The sequence below is a fragment of the Gorilla gorilla genome, chromosome 16, assembly GCF_029281585.2.
Source record: "Gorilla gorilla gorilla isolate KB3781 chromosome 16, NHGRI_mGorGor1-v2.1_pri, whole genome shotgun sequence".
NCBI classification, from domain to species: Eukaryota; Metazoa; Chordata; class Mammalia; order Primates; family Hominidae; genus Gorilla; species Gorilla gorilla.
Genome location: NC_073240.2, coordinates 77,711,806 through 77,734,226, shown reverse-complemented (window position 1 = coordinate 77,734,226; position 22,421 = coordinate 77,711,806). Strand labels below are relative to the sequence as shown.

The 22,421-nt window shown below is 39.6% G+C and overlaps 1 protein-coding gene across 11 annotated transcripts in view; it reads left to right on the top strand.

Annotated features, from left to right (window-relative positions):
* The window catches only part of SCAPER (S-phase cyclin A associated protein in the ER), a 556,007-nt gene that overhangs the window by 51,104 nt on the left and 482,482 nt on the right, over nt 1–22,421 (top strand). For 8 of the 11 annotated variants that reach the window (XM_063699056.1, XM_063699058.1, XM_063699057.1 and 5 more), the window contains one exon: nt 10,940–11,137. The exons of the other annotated variants lie outside the window; for them this stretch is intronic. Coding sequence is in view for 5 of the 8 variants with exons in the window: in XM_063699057.1 (XP_063555127.1) it covers nt 10,940–11,137 (198 nt within the window). In the remaining 3 variants the exon portion in view is untranslated. The remainder of the gene's footprint in view (nt 1–10,939; nt 11,138–22,421) is intronic. 11 annotated transcript variants of the gene reach the window in all.

Genomic DNA, 22,421 nt, shown 5'->3' with positions numbered 1-22,421 from the left:
TTCGAAAGGTTTTTCATGTCTTGATTTCCTTGGTTCATCTCTGATTTTGTTTATATCTTGTCTTCTGCTAGTTTTGGGGTTGATTTGCTCTTGCTTCTGTAATTCTCTTAGTTATGATGTTAGATTGTTAATTTGAGATCTTTCCAACTTTTTGATGTGGGTGTTTAGTGCTATGAATTTCCCTCTTAACATTGCCTTAGCTGGATCCCAGAGATTCTGGTATGTTGTATCTTTTGTTCTCATTAGTTTCAAAGAACTCCTTGATTTCTGTCTTCATTTCATTATTTACTCAGAATTCATTCAAGTGCATGTTGTTTAGTTTCATGTGTTGCATGGTTTTGGGTAATTTTCTTAGTTTTGACTTCCATTTTTATTACATTGTGGTCTGAAAGTGTGTTTGGTATGATTTCAGTTCTTTTTGCATTTGCTGAGGATTGTTTTATGTCCAATTATGAGGTTGATTTTAGAGTATGTGTGCCATGTGGCAATGAGAAGAATGTATATTCTGTGTTTTTGGTTGGAGAGTTCTGTAGAGATCTATCAGATCCATTTGGTACAATGTTGAGTTCAGGCCCTGAATATCTTTGTTAATTTTCTGTCTTGATGATCTAACACTGCCAGTGGAGTATTGAGGTCTTCCACTCTTATTGTGTGGGAGTCTAAGTCTCTTTGTAGGTCTCTAAGAACTTGCTTTATGAATCTAGGTGCTTCTCCTGTGTTGGGTGCATATATATTTAGTATAGTTAGGTCTTGCTGAATTGAATCCTTTATCATTATGTAATGCCCTTTTTTTTTTGTCTTTTTTTGATCTTTGTTGGCCCAAAGTCTGTTTTGTCTGAAGTTAGGATTGTAACCACTCCTTTTTTTCTGATTTCCATTTGCTTGGTAGATTTCCCTCCATCCCTTTATTTTGAGCCTATGCATGTCTCTATGTGTGATATGGGTCTCTTGAAGACAGCATACCATTGGGTCTTTTTTTTTTTAATCCAACTTGCCACTCTGTGCCTTTTAAGTGGGGGCATTTAGCCCATTTACATTCAAGGTTAGCAATACGTGTGAATTTGATCCTATCATGTTGTTGTTAGCTGGTTATTATGCTGGCTTGTTTGTGTGGTTGCTTTATAGTGTCCCTGATCTGTGTATTTAAGTGTGTTTTTGTATTGGTTGGTAGCAGTTCTTCTTTTCTATATTTTGTGCTGCTTTCAAGATCTCTTGTAAAGCAGGTCTGGTAGTCATGAACTCTCTCAACATTTGCTTATCTGAAAAGGACCTTATTTATTCTTTGCTTACCAAGTTTAGTTTGGCTGGATATGAAATTCTTGGTTGAAGATTTTTTTTCTCTAAGAATGTTGGATATAGGCCCCCAGTCTCTTCTGGCTTGTAGCTGAGAGGTCTGATGTTAGCTTTATGAGGTTCCCTTTGTAGGTGACCTGCCGTTTCTCTCTATTAAAGCTACCTTTAACATTTTTTCTTTCATTTCAACCTTGGAAAATCTGATGATTACATGTCTTGGGGGTTGATCTTCTTGTGTAGAATCTTGCAGAGGTTCTCTGTATTTCCTGAATTTGACTGCTGGCCTCTCTATCAAGGTTGGGAAAGTTATCATGGATACTATCCTGAAGTATTTTTTCAAGTTGTTTTCGCCGCATCCTTTTCAGGGATGCCAGTGATTCACAGATTTGACTTCTTTACACAATCCCACAGTTCTCAAAGGTTTGTTCATTCCTTTTTCTTTATTTTTGTCAGTCTTATTTCAGAAAGCCAGCCTTCAAGTTCTGAGATTCTTTCCTCAGCTTGGTCTATTCTGTTAATACTTGTGATTGTGTTGTGAAATTCTTAGTGTGTTTTTTAGCCCTGTTAGATCTGTTAGGTTCTTTTTTATACTGGGTATTTCATTTTTTAGCTCCTGTATTGTCCTATTGTTATCTTAGTTTCCTTGGATTGGGTTTTGCCTGTCTCCTGAATCTCGATGATCTATGTTCCTATCCATATTCTCTCTTTTTTTTTTCTTTTTTTTTTTTGAGACAGAGTCTTGCTCTCTCGCCCAGGCTGGAATACAATGGCGCAATCTCTGCTCACTGCAACCTTCACCTCCTGGGTTCAAGCGATTCTCCTGCCTCATCCTCCTGAGTAGCTGGGATTACAGGTACCCGCCATCATGCCCAGCTGATTTTTGTATTTTTGTAGAGATGGTGTTTCACTGTGTTGGCCAGGCTGGTCTTGAACTCCTGACCTCAGGTGACCCTCCTTCCTTAGCCTCTCAAAGTGCTGGGATTACAGGCCCTATTCATATTCTGAATTCTATTTCTGTCATTTCAGCCAGCTCAGCCTGGTTAAGAACCCTTATTAAAGAACTGATGTGGTCATTTTAAGACATGTGACACTCTGGTCATTTGAATTACTGGAGTTCTTGCATTGGTTCTTTCTTTTCTCTGTGCCTTTGGGAGCCTCTTCCCAGGGAAACTCTGTGTCACTAACAGTGGGTATGCTCAGCCATGGCTGGGGTGACTGTTCTGCATTCATGAGCCATGGGCCCTGCCTAGTGAAGAGTAGGGGCAGGGGTTCCTAGGGAGGAGAGGCTGCACTCCTGTCTGTATGGTGGCTGTAGTGTGCTAAAAAAGTCCTTTAACTGCAGTGTAGTTTGAGTAATTAATAGACTTCCATTCTGGATGGTTTCATAGGACTCAAGCTTTGTGCAAGGTCTTTATTTGTTGCTGACTTCTTTTGTTTGATTTCATGGGGATGGGTATGTTAGCGATATGGTTTGGCTCTGTGTCCCCACCCAAATCTCACCTTGAATTGTAATCCCCATAATCCCCACGTGTCAAGGGTGGGACCAGGTGGAGGTAATTGGATCATAGGGGTGGTTTTCCCCATGCTGTTCTCGTGATAGTGAGTGAGTCTCATGAGACCTAATGGTTTTATAGGTGTCCGGCATTTCCCCTGCTGGCACTCACTCTGTCCTGCCACTCTGTGAAGAAGGTGCCTGTTTCTCCTTTGCCTTCTGCCATGGTTGTAAGTTTCCTGAGGGCTCTCCAGCCATATGGAACTGTGAGTCAATTAAACCTCTTTCCATTATAAGTCACCCTGTCTCGGGTATTTCTTCATAGCAGCGTGAGAACGGACTAACACAGCAGCGTATTTTTGGTGTTGAAGCTTTGGGATGTGATCCAGTAGGTGGTGCTTAAGTGTATTGGTCAGTTGATAGCTTCTTCCTTGCTCGTGTGGTTTCCTCACAGTTGTAACCTTGCTCCCTCTCAATGCTGTCAAAGTGTGGGTTCCTCTCCCACTGCCTTTAGATTGTGGCTTGATGCTCCCAGGCTGCCCACTGCAGCTCTGGGGTGATGTTTCCTCCCCAACTTGGAGTCAGCAGAGGAAGGGACTTTAGCAGTGCCCTCACAGGATGGAGGGTCTGTGCTGTGGGCCCAAGCTGGGGGTTCCCTGTCTGTTGATGAGCAGCGGGTGGGCGGGACCCATGGGAGACAGACTGGCCTTCTCTCCTTGGGTTGATTGCAGTTTGTCGAAGGCGTGGATAAGGCACTTTGGGTCTTCGTTTCTTTGTTAGTCTGAGGGTAGCAAGTACTGTTCCATGGCAGAGGTAGTGGTAGAGAGGCTTTTGATTGCCCCTAGGGGCTCCACCTCCAAGAAATGTGGAGCCACTGTTACTGAGGGTGTTCAGCCACTGGGATGGGGTGGCTGCACTGCTGGCATGAGCTTGGGGTTCTGTTTGTTGGGGAGCAGGGAGTTGAAGGCTCACAGGGAGGAGAGGTTGGTCTCCTCTACATATGGTGGCTGTGATGTACTCTAAGTTTGAGTGTAGCCCTTAGGCTCTTTGTGTCCTCCCCTAGTCCAAGGGCAGGAGGGATAGCACTGTTACTGTGGCAGTGGCCAAGGGGCTGTCGTATGCCTTTGGGAGTCTCTTCTCAGGGAAACTCTGTGTCACTAACAGTGGGTATGCTCAGCCATGGCTGGGGTGACTGTTCTGCATTCATGAGCCATGGGCCCTGCCTAGTGAAGAGTAGGGGTGGGGGTTCCTAGGGAGGAGGGGCTGCACTCCTGTCTGTATGGTGGCTGTGGTGTGCTAAAAAATACTAAAAAACCAGTTGATAGATTTTTAAGTACATTTTATATTTTAAAAATTACATATTAAGATACATGAACTGACAAATTGAGTGTGTTATTTAATGTTTCTTTAGATACACATATAATGAACTATTATCTCAGAAGGGGTAGACATAAATCTTTGCCCGGGCACGGTGGCTCACACCTATAATCCCAGCACTTTGGGAGGCCGAGGCGGGCAGATGGCGAGGTCAGGAGATCGAGACCATCCTGGCTAACACGGTGAAACCCCATCTCTACTAAAAATACAAAAAAATTAACTGGGTATGGTGGCGGGTGCCTGTAGTACCAGCTACTTGGGAGGCTGAGGCAGGAGAATGGCGTGAACCTGGGAGGCAGAGCTTGCAGTGAACCGAACCGAGATTGCACCACTGCACTCCAGCCTGGGCGACAGAGCGCGACTCTGTGTCAAAAAAAAAAAAAAACAAAAAAACACAATCTTTTAGGCCAGGCGCGGTGGCTCACGCCTGTAATCCCAGCACTTTGGGAGGCTGAGGTGGGCAGGTCACCTGAGATTAGGAGTTCAAGACCAGCCTGGCCAGCATGGTGAAACCCCGTTTCTACAAAAATAGAAAAATTAGCCAGGCATGATGGCTGTAATCCCAGCTACTCGGGAGGCTGAGGTGGGAGAACCACTTGAACCTGGGAGGCAGAGATTGCAGTGAGCTGAGATCACGCCATTGCACTCCGGCATGGGCAACAGAGTGAGACTCCTTCTCAAAAAAAAAAAAAAAAAAAAAAAAAGGTCTTTATTTTTGTACTTCAGATAGTTTCAAAAACCTGCTAAATACAGGGAGAGAGCTTCTTTTTAAATTTTAATTAAAAAATGTTTTTAGAGGCAGGGTCTTGCTCTGTTTCCCAGGCTGGAGTGCAGTGGCATGATCATAGCTCACTGCAGCCTTGAACTCCTGGGCTCAAGCAGTCCTTCCACCTCAGCCTCCTGAGTGGCTGGGACTACAGGTGTGTGCCACCGCACCTGGTTAGCTTTTTCATTTTTTGTAGAAGTAGGGTCTTGCTGTGTTGCCCAGGCTGTTCTCAAACTTGTAAGCTCAAGCAATCCTCTCATCTTGGTCCCCCAAAGTGCTGAGATTACAAGTGTGAGCCACTGCACTCGGCTGAGGAACTGCTTTAAAAATTAATTTTTGTGGGTACATAGTGGGTGTATATATTTATGGGGTACATGAGATACTTTGATACAGTCATGCAGTGTGTAATAACTGCATTGTGGAAAATGGGGTATTCATCCCCTCAAACATTTATCTTTTGTATTATAATCTAGTTACACTCTTAGTTATTTGAAACTATACAATTAAATTATATTGTATAGCCTGTTGTGTTCCCCAGTACTAGGTCTTATTCATTCTTCCCATTTTTTTTTTATATTTTTTATCCTTTTATTTGTTACTATTTATTTATTATACTTCAAGTTCTGGGATACATGTGCACAACGTGCAGGTTTGTTACATAGGTATACATGTGCCATGGTGGTTTGCTGCACCCATTCTTTCCATTTTTTTGTACCCATTAACTATCTCCACTTCCCCCCTACTCCCCTGCTACCCTTACCAGACTTTGGTAATTATCATTCTGTTTTCTCTGAGTTCAGTTGATATGGTATTTAGCTACCACAAATAAGTGAGACCATGTGATGTTTGTCTTTCTGTGCCTGGCTCATTTCATTTACGTAAGGACCTCCAGTTCCATCCATATTAGTGCAAATGACAGGATCTCATTTTTTTTTTTTTATGGCTGAATAGCAAGCACTTCATTGTGTATATGTACATTATTCATTCATCTGATGATGGCCACTTCCTTCCAAATCTTGGCTGTTTTGAACAGTGCTGCAACAAACATGAGAGTGCAGATCTCGTTGATATTCTGATTTCTTTTCTTTTGGGTATATACCCAGCAGTGGGTTTGCTGGATCATATGATAGCTCTATTTTTGTTTTTTTGAGGAACCTGTAAACTCTTCTCCGTATTGGTTATACTAATTTACATTCCCACCAGCAGTGTACCAGGGTTCCATTTTTTTCCACATCCTCTCCATCTTTTGTTAATTGCCTGTGTTTTAGATAAAAACCATATTAACTGGGGTGAGATGATAGCTCATTTTAGTTTTGATTTGCATTTCTCTGATGATCAGTGATACTGAGCACCTTTTCATATGCCTGTTTGCCATTTGTATGTCTTCTCTTGAGAAATGTTCATTTATATTTTTTGCCCATTTTAAAATTGGTTTATGAGATTTTTTCCTATTGAGTTGTTTTAGCTCCTTATATATTCTGGTTATTAATCCCTTGTCAGATGGGTAGTTTGCAAATATTTTCTCCCATTCTGTTGTTTGTCTCTTCACTTTGTTGATTGTTTCCTTTGCTGTGCAGAAGCTTTTTTTTTTAACTTGATGCGATCCCATTTGTACATTTTTGCATTGTTGCCTGTGCTTATGGGGTATATTGCTCAAGAAATTTTTGCCCAGACCAGTGTCCTGGAGATTTTCCCCAATGTTTTCTTGTAGCAGTTTCATAGTTTGAGGTCTTAGATTTAAGTCATTGATCCATTTTGATTTGAGGTTTGTATATGGTGAGAGAAAGTCAAATTTCATTCTTCTGCATACAGATATCCGGTTTTCCCAGCACCATTTACTGAAGAGACTGTCTTTTCCCCGGTGCATGTTCCTGGCACCTTTGCTGAAAATGAGTTCACTGTAGGTGTATGATTTTTTTTTTCTGGGTTCTTTATTATGTTCCATTGATCTGTGTGTCTGTTTTTATGCCAGTACCATGCTGTTTGAGTTACTATAGTTCTTTAGTATAACTTTAAGTCAGGTAATGTGATTCCTCTAGTTTTGTTCTTTTCGCTAGGATAACCTTGGGTATTCCAGGTTTTTTGTGGTTCTGTATATATTTTAGGATTTTTTTTCTGTTTCTGTGAAGAATGTCATTGGTATTTTGATAGGGATTGTATTGAATCTATAGATTGCTTTGGATAGTATAGATGTTTTAATAACATTCATTCTTCCAATTCATGAACATGGAATATCTTTCTATTTTTTGGTGTCTTCTTCAATTTCTTTTATCAGTGTATTCATTGTAGAGATGTTTCACTTCTTTGGTTAATTCCTAGGTATTTAATTTTATTTGTGTCTACTGTAAATGGAATTACCTTTTTTTTTCAGATTGTTCACTGTTAGCATGTAGAAATGCAACTGGTTTTTGTATGTTGACTTTGTATCCTGCAACTTCACTGAATTTGTTTATCAGTTCTAATAGTTTTTGGTGGAGTCTTTAGGTTTTTCTAAATATGAGATCATATTATCTGCAAACAAGGATAATTTGACTTCTTCCTTTCCGATTATTTCTTTCTCATGTCTGATTGCTCTAAGTAGGACTTCCAGTACGTACTGTTTTGAATAACAGTGGTGAAAGCAGGTATCCTTTTCATGTTCCAGATCTTAAAGGAAAGGCTTTCAGTTTTTCCACATTCAGTATGATACTAGCTGTGTGTCTGTCACATATGTCTTTTATTATGTTGGGGTATGTTCCTTCTATGCCCAGTAGTTGAGGGTTTTTATCATGAAGGGATGTTGAATTTTGTTAAATGCTTTTTCAGCATGCATTGGAATGATTGTGTGATTTTTATTCATTTTGTTATATGATATCACACTGATTGATTTGCATATTGTTAAACCATCCATGCATCCCTGGGATAAGTCACACTTGGTCATGATGAATGATCTTTTTAATGTAATGTTGAAAATGTTGAACATGTTCAGTTTGCTAGTATTTTGTTGAAGATTTTTGCGTCAATGTTCATCAAAGATAGTGGCCTGTATTTTTGTTTTTTTTGATGTCTCTGTCTGATTTTGGTATCAGAATAATACTGGCCTCATAGAATGATTTTGGAAGTATTCCCTCCTCCTCTGTTTTTGGAATAGTTTGAGTAGGATTGGTGCTAGTTCTTTTTTAAATGTTTGGTAAAATTTAGCAGTGAAGCCTTCAGGGCCTGAGCTTTTCTTTACTGGAAGACTTTTTGTTATGGCTTTGATCTTGTTACTTGTTATTGGTCTGTGCAGGGTTGGATTTCTTTATGGTTCAATCTTGATAGGTGGTATGTGTCTTGGAATTTATCCATTCTCTCTAGATTTTCCAATTTATTAGCATATAGTTTCTCATAGTAGCCACAAACTATCCTTTGAATTTCTGTGGTATCAGTTGTAATGTCTCCTTTTTCATCTCTAATTTTATTTATTTGGGTCTTCTCTCTTTTCTTGGAGAGCTTCTTAATCTGAGGTTGAAGATGGAGTCTGTGAACATGAAGAAAATATATGTTGAATGTCATACACATGCATTTTTTTTGGGATAAGTCCATAGGTTTTCTCAGATTCTCAGGGGAGCCGATGAGCCTCTCAGAGAGGGATGAGTCAGAAGTCTCAATTTCTTCCTCCCTCTTTCCCTGGCCTGCCTTTTTTTTTTTTTCCTCTTTCTGTCTTTTTCTCTCAAATGTCCTTGATTAAAACACTATTACCTCATTGAATCCAATTGTGTGTAACTTCTTTTGCAAGTTTAGATTGTTTTGTCATCTATTGAGTGTCTTGGGAAGTAGTTAGACATAGTGAGCCATAGTAGTAGTATAGTTACCCGATTAAGAATTCTGGCTTCGTCACTTAAGTTAATTTGAGGCTTGGGGGTATAATTTAATTTAGCTAAACCTGTTTCCTCCTCTGTAAAATGGAGATAATATTAGTACTGGTAATATAAAATTGCTTCAACGATTAAATGAAGTATATTAAATCACTTGGTGCAATGCTTGGCACATAGCAAGTATATCATGAATGTTAGATGCTGGTGCAATTGTTATTATCACTGCTATTCTTTTTGTCAGTAGTAAGTAGAGCCGTGTATTTTAAAACTCTCTACTAGTTAACCAGCCTGTATGATTTTTTTTTTTTAAAGAGAGCTTCAAGGTCTCACTGTGTTGCCCTGGTCTGTTCTCAAACTCCTGGGCTCAAGTGATACTCCTGCCTCAGCCTCCTGAGTGGTTAGGACTGCATGTGTATAATACTGTGCCTGTCTAGCCTCTGTTATTTGATGTGTCTTTTCTACCTTTCTTCACAAAGTTGGCAATTATTGCCATTAGTTTATGCACATTTTTTCTACAAGCTTATTTTTTCTCCTTTTTGTCTTTCTTATGATAATCATACCTTACGTTATTTGGGCACTTACTGTTTGCTAGATGCATGTCAAACGCTCTGTGAACATTGGAGCAGAAATTGAAAGATTGAGTTCTAGTTTCAGTTCTGTCATTCTTTTGACTTTGTCAAGAAATTCAGTCTGAGCCGCAGTTTTGTCATCTACAAAATAGGAATAGTAATATTTGTCCTGTCACAGCTTGTTGTGATGATTAAATGATAACTATGTTTTCAAAAACCCTTTATAAAATATATTTTCTGCCCTTCTGGAATCTTTGTAAATAAAAGCCTTGGATAGAGCAGTCACACGTAATGATAGAAACAGCTTAACCCCAAAGCATTATTGCCCGTTGTACATTATAAGAAAGGATGGTAAAATATTTGAATGATACACTTTATGATTTTAATTACTTATGATTATGAATGCTATACATATATACCACATTTTATGGATGTGTTATAAATTCATAAACAGATGGGGATGAATGGTAGTAGTTTTGATAATTTTATAAGATTAGTGTCTGAATTCACAGAAAGCTGCTAGTCCTTTGCTGATCAATGTAGAAAAAAACTTTGGGAAAGAAGTATAATTCAGGAAACTTCCTAAGTTAATTTTAACTTTGAATGGTATATAGAAAGAAATGAGGTGGTCTGGAATATCTGGTAAAGAGCTATCAGCACTGAACCTCAGCCAACAGTCTAATGGTAAGCCAGCAGTGTAATTGTAGAGCTGTAATTAGAAGATGGTCTCCTGTGGCAATGTGACCTTGAACAACTCAGCCTCTGAACCTCAATTTATTAATCTGTAAAGTGGAGGTAATAATACATACTCTAAGAAGTGTATGAAGAGGGTCAAGAGATATGTTAAGTTGATTTATAATATACAGTTATTCCTCAGTATCCATGGGGGATTGGTTTCATGATGTCTATATTAGTCTGTTTTCATACTGCTGTAATGAACTGCCTGAGACTGGGTAATTTAAAAGGAAAGAGGTTTAATTGACTCACAGTTCAGCATGGTTGCGGAGGCCTCAGGAAACTCATACAATCATGGCAGAAGGCGAAGAGGAACCAAGGCACCTTCTTCACAAGGTGGCAGGAAGAACTGCCCAGCGAAGTGAGGAAGATCGCCTTATAAAACCATCAGATCTTGTGAGAACTTACTATCATGAGAACAGCATGGGGGAAATCGCCCCCATGATTCAGTTACCTCCATCTGGTCTCTCCCTTTACACGTGGGGATTATGGAGATTATAATTCAAGATGAGATTTGGGTGGGGACAGAAAGCCTAACCATAGCAATCTCCCATGGATATTAGAGTGTTTGGATGTTCAAGTCCCTTATATAAAATGGTGTAGTATTTGCATATAACCTATGCATATCCTCCCATATACTTTAATCTTTAGATTGCTTATAATACCTAATGCAATGTAAATGTTATGTAAATAGTTGTTATACTGTATTGTTTAGAGAATAATGATAGGAAAAAAGTCCATACATGTTCAGTACAGATGCTTTTTATTTCTGGAGTAGTTTTGATTTGTAGTTGATTGAATCTTTATAAAAAATCCAATCTCTGGAAGCCCTTTTATTTATTTATTTTCATGTTTTATCTTACTTCACCAGAGTACTGCAGTGGACTGTAAAATAACATCGTCTACGACTGGAGATAAACACTTTGATAAAAGTCCCACTAAAACAAGGCACCCTCGGAAAATTGATCTAAGAGCTCGATACTGGGCATTTCTTTTTGATAATCTTCGCCGAGCAGTAGATGAAATCTATGTAACTTGTGAATCAGATCAGAGTGTGGTCGAATGTAAGGTAAGGTTTGCTTTGAGGCCTTGTAATCCATTTGAACTCAGATTCTTGAATTTTTGCTACATGTGACTTGATCTTTTTTTTTTCTTTGAGATGGAGTTTTGCTCTGTCGCCCAGGCTGGAGTGTAGTGACTTGATCTTGGCTCTTTACAACCTCTGCCTCCCAGGTTCAAGTGATTCTCCTGCCTTAGCCTCCTGAGTAGCTGGGATTACAGGCACATGCCACCACAACTGGCTAATTTTTGTATTTTTAGTAGAGACGGGGTTTTGCTGTGTTAGTCAAGCTGGTCTCGAACTCCTGACCTTAAGTGATCCACCCATCTCGGCCTCCCAAAGTGCTGGGATTATAGGCATGAGCCACTGTGCCTGGCCCCGACTGGATCATTTATCTCACTTTTTCTAGTTTTAATAAATTCTGTATGCTTTTCATTTAATTACCTCTTATGAAAAATTGTTCTTTTGATTCATACACTAACATCAGCATTATGCTTCAGGTTTTTTTGATTTTGAAGATTTTTTTTGGCATTACCTAATTATATATTTTATGTTCTGTGAAGGATTTGGTAGAAAGCTGTCTTGACACATAGTTCTGGGCAGGGAATCAAAGGGTTGGATACACACACAACATTATTTTTAAAATTCTTCTTCTCTGTATTCTCCGTTGGTGCTGTAGATGGCACTAGTGAGATTTCACATTCTTTGGTTTCATGTTTAATGTCTAATTGGACATTACTCCCTTTCCATTGAGATACTTATCACTCTTCTAATTCACTTTGGTCAGGGAAAAGTGAGATTGATGGCTAACCATAAACAATCCTGGGTGGGATTGGGTGTCATTGTAAGGTGTGTTTTCTAATTTTAAATAATCTTGTGTTTGTAGTAGGATATTAAACAGACACATGGTGTAGAGTGTCTCTATCTAAAAAGCCTGGCCTTTTAGTAAGTAGAGACTGTATACCACATTACTTTTTACTGAATAAAACTATTTTGAGGAAAACCAGAGTGATACATGTTTACAGAAATATTAAAGAGATAACTTCTGTTTTTAATGATGAACATGGTTGAAAACCCTGAAATTCATTATTTAACCTTTGAAATATATGAGGGGTTAAAGAAGAGTTACATATTGAGACAGCAGGTATGTTTCCTCTTAAATTGGAAACAGTCAAAATAGGTTTTAGACTAACTTAAAAATACTAGTTATCAAAAGCAGGTTTCAAAATGAACAGTAGTTGAAACCATTTAAATATATGTTGTGTGGTTGTTACACTTAAATGTTGTTACTATCAACATGTAAAAACTTTTTTTTTTTTTTTGAGGCAGGTCTTTTTCTGTCACCCAGGCCAGAATGTGGTGGTACAAACATGGCTTATGAAGCCTTGACCTTCTGGGCTCAAGCAGTCCTCCTGCCTCAGCCTCCTGAGTAGCTGGGACCACAGGCATACGCCACCATGCCTGGCTAATTTTAAAAAAATTTTTGTAGCGATGAGGATGCATCATGTTGCCCAGGCTAGTCTTGAACTCCTGGGCTCAAGCGATCCTCCTACCTCAGCATTCCAAAGTGGTGGGATTATAGGTATGAGCCACCATGCCCAGCCACTTTTTATGTTTAAAGAAAAACATTTTTAAGTAAAATCATATTCTTGGAGTATAATGAGTCAGTATGTTGTGGTAGAAGACACTACTGGACTTAGTTTTCTGTTATGCTTTGTAAACTGAGCATTTGGGCTTAGAATATCTCTAGATTACCCCTAGAGATTAATCAAAGCAGCAGTTTCTTTTTTTTTTTTTGTTTAAAAATAACAAATGACTGATTGATGAAATCAAATTTACTTAAAAATATATATACTTTTTTAGAGTAAAGTGAGATTGACCAATTGCAATTACGTCTTTTTGTGATAAGCAGAAACTCTTGCACCTGTCTCTGACACGACTGTGTTTTAGGAAGCTAGAACTGGCCACAAGAAAGTGTGGCTTTTATTTCTGGTTCTGTCACTTATTCCAAGCTTTATAAAAGCTTACTAGCAATAGATTTTTTTGTGTGTAAGTTGTAGATTAAAAGAATGGAGAAAGTTTCGACAAAGTGAGAGGAATAGAGATGTGTTTTCCATTCTTTATTCTGTGCCAAGATGCTCAAAGGCTTATGCTGAGAAATCTAGGAGTTTAAAAGGTATTTTTATATTCTACTCTTCTCCTCATCCAAGACTTACAGGTGGTGATGTAAGAAGATACAATTTAACGTTTGGTCTAAGCACATGCTGGGTATATACTAACTAGTTTTCTTGTTTTGTTTTGCTTTATTCTCATTATCAAAGCACTGCCATCCATGATCTCATTTGGTTAGTATCTTTATGAGATACATGACCCAATAATTTTTCCTCATTTTTTACGTGGATTCAGCCATTGTTTTGTTAATGCACTGAAAGATTTTTTCCTGTTTGTGATTTTTATCCTTTAGCCTTAGTTAAAATAATCACAGTTCAGTTCTGTGTCTCATATGTAAAATGCACTTAATAACACATATATGTAATTCACATGGTAAGTATAGCATGATGTGAAAAGTATCTTTCCTGTTTGCCCAGGATTTCTGACTAGATGCTAACTTTGTAATCAAAAGAAGCTACATTCCTCATTTTTTGAGTTTGAAGATTGTGCCTGTTTATGACATCGGCTACTTTACTACATAAATTGCTAAGAACTGACGTTCCAGCAAAACTCTAAGCATCACCCCTACATTTCCCTTGCTCTTACCAAGTAAGCTAGGGTGGGCTGGGGGAGTTGCTTTTTGGAGTGTGCTTAATGAAGTGGTGGCCATCTCCTCATTTGTTCTCACAAAATTTTGAGGTAAGGGTTGAAAGAGTTGGTTGTGAAATTTGTGGGTGTGGCTGCCGGAAGGGGAGATTGGCATCTTCTTCTCCGGTTGAATGTTTGTTGTGTGGACTGATTTTGGTGTCTCTGGAATGTGTTGAGAGAGTTTGGGGGAAAACATGCTGGGAATACATTTTATTTTCCTTTCCTTGTTTCCCATTTCAATCTGGAGGGAACTAGATGTGTGTCTCTGGAGGCTTGGGGACACTTTTGGATATAGAGACTGGCACCTGCATCTTAGAGATTTTGTAGCACAGTAGACTTGCTGGAGTAGCCTGTGCCAGCTGGGCTTGAAGGGACTCTAGGATAGTATGCCTTGAAAGGAGTTCTCAGTGATCAAGTAGAGAAGACCCGAGTATATCTAATGATCTATGTGAGGGAAGGAGCGTAGGCATAGATGAAGGTATTAGAGTCATAGGAGCTTCCTTTGGGGACGCTTGGCTAGGTGAGTATATGTAAAACTCTGATGGAGTTGGGCCCCAGTGTCTCCTATTCTCATATTTGTTTCTGTGCGTACTCAATCTTTAGCTCCCATTTATAAGAGAGAGCTTGGTACTTGGTTTTCTATTACTGGTTAGTTTGCTTAGGATAATGGCCTCCAGCTGCATCCGTGTTCCTGCAAAGCACATGATCTTGTTTTTTCCTATGTCTGCATAGTATTCTGTGGTGTATATGTACCACATTTTCTTTATCCAGTCTACCATTGATGGGCATCTAGGTTGATTCCATGTCTTTGCTATTGTGGATAGTGCTGCAGTGAACATATGTGTGCATATATCTTTTTGGTAGAGCAGTTTATGTTCCTTTGGGTATATACTCAATAATAGGATTGCTGGGTCAAATGGTAGTTCTGTTTTCAGTTCTTTGAGAAATCTCCAAACTGCATTCCATGGTGGCTGAACAAATTTACATTCCCACCAGCAGTGTATAAGCATTCCCTTTTCTCTACAACTTTGCCGGCATCTGTTTTTGACTTTTAAATAATAGCCATTCTGTCTGGTATGATATGGGATCTCAGTGTGGTTTCGATTTGCATTTCGATTAGTAATGTTGAGCATTTTTTCGTATGCTCGTGTGTGTATTCTTTTGACAAATGTCTGTTCGTGTACTTTGCCCAGTTTTAAATGGGGTCGTATAGTTTTTCTGACTGATGTGAGATGGTATCTCATTGTAGTTTTGTATTGCATTTGTCTGATGGTTAGTCATGTTGAGCATTTGATATGGTTTGGCTCTGTCCCCACCCAAATCTCATCTTGAATTGTAGTTCCCATAATCTCCACATATCGTGGGAGGTAATTTAATCACAGAGGTGGTTACCCTCATTCTGTTCTCGTGATAGTGAGTGAGTTCTCATGATATCTGATGGTTTTATAAGGGGCTTTTCCCCCTTTTGCTCCACACTTCTCCTTGCTGCTGCCACGTGGAAGAAGGACATGTTTACTTCCCCTTCCACCATGATCATACGTTTTCTGAGGCCTCCCCAGTTATGCTGAACTGAGTCAGTTAAACCTCTCCTTTATAAATTAGCTAGTCTCAAGTATGTCTTTATTAGTAGTGTGAGAGCAGACTGATACAGCATTTTTTATATGCTTGTTGGCTGTGTTATGTCTTTGAGAAGTGTCCATGTCCTTTGCCCGTTTTTTAATTGGGGCTGTTTGTTTTTTGCTTGTTGATTTAAATTCCTTATAGATTCTAGATATTGGACCTTTGTCAGATGCATAGTTTGTGAATGTTTTCTCCCATCTTGTGGGTTGTCTGTTTACTTTGTTAATTGTTCCTTTTGCTGTACAGAAGATGTTTAGTTTAATTATGTCCCACTTGTCTATTTTTGTTTTTGTTGCAATTGCTTTTGGGGATTTTGTTATGAAATTGTTGCCAAGACATATATCCAGAATGGTATCTTCTAGGTTTTCTTCTATGGTTTTTATAATTTGAGGCTTTACAATTACTTTTCTTTTCTTTCTTTCTTTTCATTGAGATGGAGTCTCTCTCTGTTGCCCAGGCTGGAGTGCAATGGCGAGATCTCGGCTGACTACAAGCTCTGCCTCCTGGGTTCATGCCATTCTCCTGCCTCAGCCTCCCGAGTAGCTGGGACTATGGGTGCCTGCCACCACGCCCGGCTAATTTTTTGTATTTTTTAGTAGAGACGGGATTTCACCATGTTAGCCAGAATGGTCTCAATCTGCTGACCTCGTGATCCTCCCACCTCAGCCTCCCAAAGTGCTGGGATTTACAGGTGTGAGCCACTGTGCCCAGCCTACAATTACTTTTTAAATCCATTTTGAGTTGATTTTTATATATGGTGAAAGGAAGTGGTCCAGTTTCAGTCTTCTGCATATGGCTAGCTAGTTATCCCAGCACCATTTATTGAATAAGGAATCCTTTATTCATTGCTTGTTATTGTTGACTTTTTGAAGATATGATGTTTGTAGGTGTGTGACTTTATTTCTGGGTTCCCTAACTAGTTTCATTGTTCTATGTATCTGATTTTTGTACCATGCTATTTTGGTTACTATGGCCTTGTAGTATGGTTTGAGTGGAGTAGTGTTCTGCCTCCAGCTTTGTTCTTTTTGCTTAGGATTGCTTTGGCTATTGGGGCTCTTTTTTGGTTCCACATGAGGTTTAGAATAGTTTTTTTGAATTCTGTGAAAAATGACATTGGTAGTTAGGAAATGGCATTGGTAGTTGGTAGTTTGGAATTGGTAGTTGGTAGTTTGGCATTGAATCTGTAAATTGCTTTGGGCAGTATAGCAATTTTAACAGTATTGATTCTTCCTATCCATGAGTATGGAATATGTTTCCATTTGTTTGTGTCATCTCTGATTTCTTTCATCATTGTTTTGTAATTCTCATTGTAGGGGTCTTTCACCTCCCTGGTGAAATTTATTTCTGGATTTTTTTTTTTTTTTTTTTGTGGCTAATGTGAATGGCATTGTGTTCTTGATTTGGTTCTCAGGTTGAACGTTACTGGTGTATAGAAATGCTACTGATTTTTGTACATTGATTTTGTGTCCTGAAACTTAAGTTATCAGTTCTGAGAGCCTTTGGACAGAGACTATAAGGTTTTCTAGGTGTAGAATCATATTGTCTGCAGAGACAGCTTGACTTCCTCTCTTCCTATTTGGATGCCTTTTATTTTATTCTCTCACCTGATTGTTCTGGCTAGGATTTCCACTACTGCATTGAATAGGAATGGTGAGGTGGGAATCCTTGTCTTGTTCTGGTTTTCAAGGGGAATAGTTTCAGCATTTGCCCATTCAGTGTGATGTTAGCTATGAGAGTGTCATAGATGGCTCTTATTATTTTCAGTTATGTTATCTTTATACCTAGTTTGTTGAGGGTTTTTAACATGAAGTGATGTTGAATTTTATTGAAAGCCTTTTCTGTGTCTGTTGAGATGCTCATGTGGTTTTTGTTTTTAGTTCTGTTTATGTGGTGGATCACATTTATTGACTTGCATGTGTGAACCAACCTTACATCTCAGGAATAAAGCCCACTTGATCATGGTGAATTAACTTTTTGATGTGCTGCTTGATTCTGTTTGCTAGTGTATTGTTCAGTTTTGTTTTTCTTTCTTTTTTTTAAATCTGTGTTCATCAGGGATATTGGCCTGAGCTTTTCTGATTTAATTTATTCCTAGACATTTTATTTTTTTTTGTGTGTGTGGCTATTGTGAATGGGATTGTGTTCTTGATTTGGTTCTCAGGTTGGATGTTATTGGTGTATAGAAATGCTACTGGTTTTTGTATATTGATTTTGTATTCTGAAACTTTACTGAAGTTTCATTTATCAGTTCTAGGAGCCTTTGGATGTTGCGTCTCTGCCAACATCCAATTTTTGGGAACAATTTTAGTAGAATTCTTATTAGCTCTTCTTTGTATATCTGATGGAATTCAGCTGTGAATCTGTCTGGTTTAGGGGTTTTTTTGGTTTTTAGGTTTTTTCTTAATGATTCCATTTCAGAACTCATTATTGGTTTGTTCAGGATTTCAGTTTCTTTTGGGTTCAATCTTGGGAGGTTGTATGTTTCCAGAAATTTATCCGTTTCTTTTAGGTTTTCCAGTTGGTATGCACAGAGGTGTCTCTAATAGTCTCTGAGGGTTTTTTGTATTTCTGTGGGGTTGGTGGTAATGTGAACTTTGTCATTGCCAATTGTGTTTATTTCGATCTTTTTTTCTTTATTAATCTACCTAGCTGTCTATCAACTTTGTTTATTTTTTTCTAAGAACCAACTTTTCTTCATTGATATTTTGAATGGATTTTCATGTCTCAATGTTGTTCAGTTCAGCTCTTCCTTATTAGTATGGTGGTGAGTATCCTTGCCTGTCAGTGTTCAGTTCAGCTCGGAGTTTGGTTATTTATTTTCTTTTGCTAGTTTTGGGGTTGGTTTGCCCGTGTGTTTTTTCTTTGACTTCCTCTAGGTATGATGTTAAGTTCTTAATTTTAGATCTTTCTAACTTCTTGATGTATGCATTTAGTGCTATAAACTTTCCTCTTACCATTGCTGTAGCTGTGTCTAAGAGATGCTCTTATGTTTCTTTGTTTTTATTAGTTTCAAAGAATATTTTGATTTCTATCTTAATTTCATTGCTTATCCAAAAATGATTCATGAGCAGGTTGCTTAATTTCCATGTAATTGTATGTTTTTGAGAGATCTTATTATAGATTTCTGTTTTTATTGCACTGTGGTCTGAGGGTGTAGTTTGTATGATTTCACTTTGAATTTGTTGAGAATTGCTTTATGGCTGAGTGTGTGGTTCATCTTAGAGTATGTGCTGTGTGTAGATGAGAAGAATTTATATTCATTTTTCATTGGGTGGAGTATTCTGTAGATACCTGTTAAGTCCATTTGATCAAGTGTCAATTTAGGTCCTTAATATCTTTGTTAATTTTCTACCTTGATCGGTCTAACACTGTCAGTGGGGTGTTGAAATCTCCTATTGTTATGTGTGGTTATCTAAGTCTCTTCATAGGTCTCTGAGAACTTATGTCATGAATCTAGGTGCTCTAATGTTGGGTACATATATGTTTAAGATAGTTAAATCTTCTTGTTGAATTGAACCCTTTATCAATATGTAATACTCTTCTTTGTCCTTTTTGATCATGGTTGGTTGAAAATCTGCTTTGTCTGAAATAACGACAACTCCTGTTTTTTTTTGTTTTCTGTTTGCTTGATAAATCTTTCTGCATCCCTTTACTTTGAGTCTGTGGTTGTCATTGCATGTGAGATGCGTCTTTTGAAGGCAGCCTACAGTTGGATCTTGCTTCTTTATCCAGCTCACCACTCTGTGCCTTTTAAGTGGAATGTTTAGCCCATTTATATTCAAGGTCAATATTGATATGTGATGCATTAATCCTATCATCATGTCGTTAGCTGGTTGATTCTTATGTCGACTTGATTGTATAGTTGCTTTTTCGTGTCAGTGGGCTCTTATGGTGGCAAGTATTGTTTTTTCATGTTTAGCATTCCCTTAGGGACCTCTTTTAAGGCAGGTCTGATGGTACAAATTCCCTTAGCATTTGCTTGTGTCAAAAGGATTTTATTTCTCCTTTGCTTATGAAGCTTAGTTTGGCTGGATATGAAATTCTTGGTTGGAATTTATTTTCATTAAGGATAGTGAATATAAGCTCCCAATCTCTTCTGGCTTGTAGGGTTTCTGCTGAAAGGTCTGCTGTAAGCCTGATGAGTTTCCCTTTGTAGGTGACTTGCCCCTTCTCTCTAGCTGCCTTTAAGGTTTTTTATTTTGTATTGACCTTGGAGAATCTGATAATTATGTGTCTGAAGGATGGTTGTCTTATATAGTATCTTGCAGTTGTTCCCTGAATTTGCATGTTGATGTGTCTAGTGAGGTTGGGGAAATTTTCATGGGCAATTTCTGCGTATTAGTTCATTTTTACACTGCTATGAAAAAATACCTGAGACTTGGTAGTTTATAAAGAAAAGAGATTTAATTGGCTAATGGTTCCACAGGCCGTACGGGAAGCATGCAGCATCTGTTTCTGGGGAGGCCTCAGGGAGCTTTTACTCATGGCAGAAGGCAAAACGGGAGCAGAAGGCAAAACGGGAGCAGCAGGCATCTTACATGGCAGGAACAGGACCAAGAGCGAGGGGGAGGTGCCACACACTTTAAGCAACCAGATCTCGTGAGAACTCTGTCATGAGGACAGCACCAAAGGGATGGTGCTAAGCCGTTCATAAAGGATTCACCCTTATGATTCAGTCACCTCCCACTAGGCCCTCCAGCACTGGGGATTACAACTGAACTTGAGATTTGGGAGGAGACACCGATCCAACCATATAATTCCTCAAATATGTTTTCCAAATTGCTTGCTCTATCTCTGACTCGTTCAGGAATGCCAGTGTGTTAGAGGTTTGGTCTCTTTACATTATCATATATTTCTCAGAGGTTTTGTTCATTTTTTAAAATTCCTTTTTCTTTATATGCTTGCACTGATTTGAAAGAGCAGTCTTTGACCTCTGAGATTCTTTCCTCAGCTTCATGTATTCTCTTATTAATTCTTCCAATTGTATTGTGAAATTCCTGTAGTGAATTTTTCATTTCCAGAAGGTTCTTTCTTAAAATGGCTATGTTGTCTTTCAACTTATAGATGGTGTCACTGTTTACCTTGCGTTGGTTTTCAGCCTTCTCCTATATCTTGTGGAGTTTCCTTCCCATCCAGATTCTGAGTTGTAGGTCTTTCATTTCAGCCATCTCAGTCTGGTTAAGAACCATTGCTGAGGAGCTAGTGCAGTTATTTGGAGATAAGAAGATACTCTGGTTTGAGAATTGCCAGAATTTTTGTGCTGGCTCTTTCTCATCTGTGTGTGGTGATGTTCTTTTAATTTTTGAAGTTGCTGTTCTTTGGATAGAGCCTTTTGCTTTTATATTCTTTGATGCCCTTGAGGGTTTGACTGTGGTATAATTTGGGTTTAGTCAGTTGGCTTCATTTCTGAATGCTTTCAGGCCACTAAGCCTCAGCACAGCACTCCTGTGCTGTGGACTCTAACCCTGGGGTGCTGGAACTAGGCCTGCAGCTTTGTTCTCTGGTCCCTAGAGGTCAAGCACCTGCTGCACTTGAGGGACCGAGGTACTCCCAGTCAGCTGACAACCACATTCTGACAGGCTGCTAGCAAATATGCTCCGCTGGGGTGATGGAAAGGGTCACGGGAGAGTATGCTGTGGTGGTGGTGCGGGGGCATTGTGGGTGAGTGTGTACCAGTGCGGCGGTGGGGCAACCACAGGTGATTGCGCACCAGTAGGGTGGTGGGGGATGCCGTAGGTGAGTACTCACCAATGGGGTGATTGAGGGGGAGGGGTTGGTGTACACCAACAGAACAATGGGGGCCCTGTGGATGTGCATAGTGGTGGTGGGTCCTCATGCACATGCATGCTGACAAGGGGATGTTGTGGGTGTGTGTGTGCCGGCAGGGTCCTGTCTACAAAAGCACTCCTATGGGAGGGTGGGGGCTGGGAAAGAGTTATGGTAGTGGCCACTGACAAGCATTTCAGTGGGGCCACTGCAGCTGTGTTGCGAGTGTGTGTGGCCAGGGAGGGACCCTGAAAGAGGCCAGCAGATGGGAGCATTTAGATCAGACTGGCCGTGTACTGCAGGCAAGACAGCCCTGCTCTCTCCTGGTCTGGCAGCTAAGAAAGGCCAAACCCCTACCTATAGGAGTATGGCAAGCCTTGGGGAATGGGAGCCCATGGCCATGCTCCATAGTAGCTGTCCCCATGCCTAACCCTCTGGGCTCCATGCAGTTTGGAGTTCTTTCTCTGCCAACTCCCCAGGCAGTTCTCCCTGCCATCTCAAATGCCTGTGGAGGTCATGAGGGGCTCCTGCAGGTCTTTGGTGAGGGTGGACCACTCTATGCCTGTTTTACTCACCCCTTCCATAGGAGCCACTTTGGGCCAGGAATGGGTCACGGTGCTTGGCAACCCTGTTCGGGGTTCCCAGCTTCCTTCCCCTTCAGCCCCAGGGTCTGTCTTCTCCCTCTATCCACTCTCAATGCCTTCTTTACAAAGATCTGCTTGGAGTGTGCCAGTCTACTTGATGTTTTGATCTTTCTTGGTGGGTGAAGCTCTTCTTCCTGGCTACGTCTAGTTGGCCATTTTGCTCTTCTGTCTCACAACATTTTAAACTGGTAAAACTAAGTTCGTGATATCTCCTTCCCACCTCAAACCTGATGTGTTTCTCTTCCTTGAATGACACATACTACTTTTACCCCCAGGTGTTTGTGCTTGAGACCTGGGAGACATCCTTTGTTCCTCCCCTCATCTCACAAAACCACTCACTATCCAATGGATTAATTCCTTTCAGAATTACCTCCTAATTCTTTCCAATCCATTCACATCTCTCACTCTACTGCTACCATCCTAGTCCAAGCTGTCATAAAATGCTTAGATTACAAGTGAAGCCT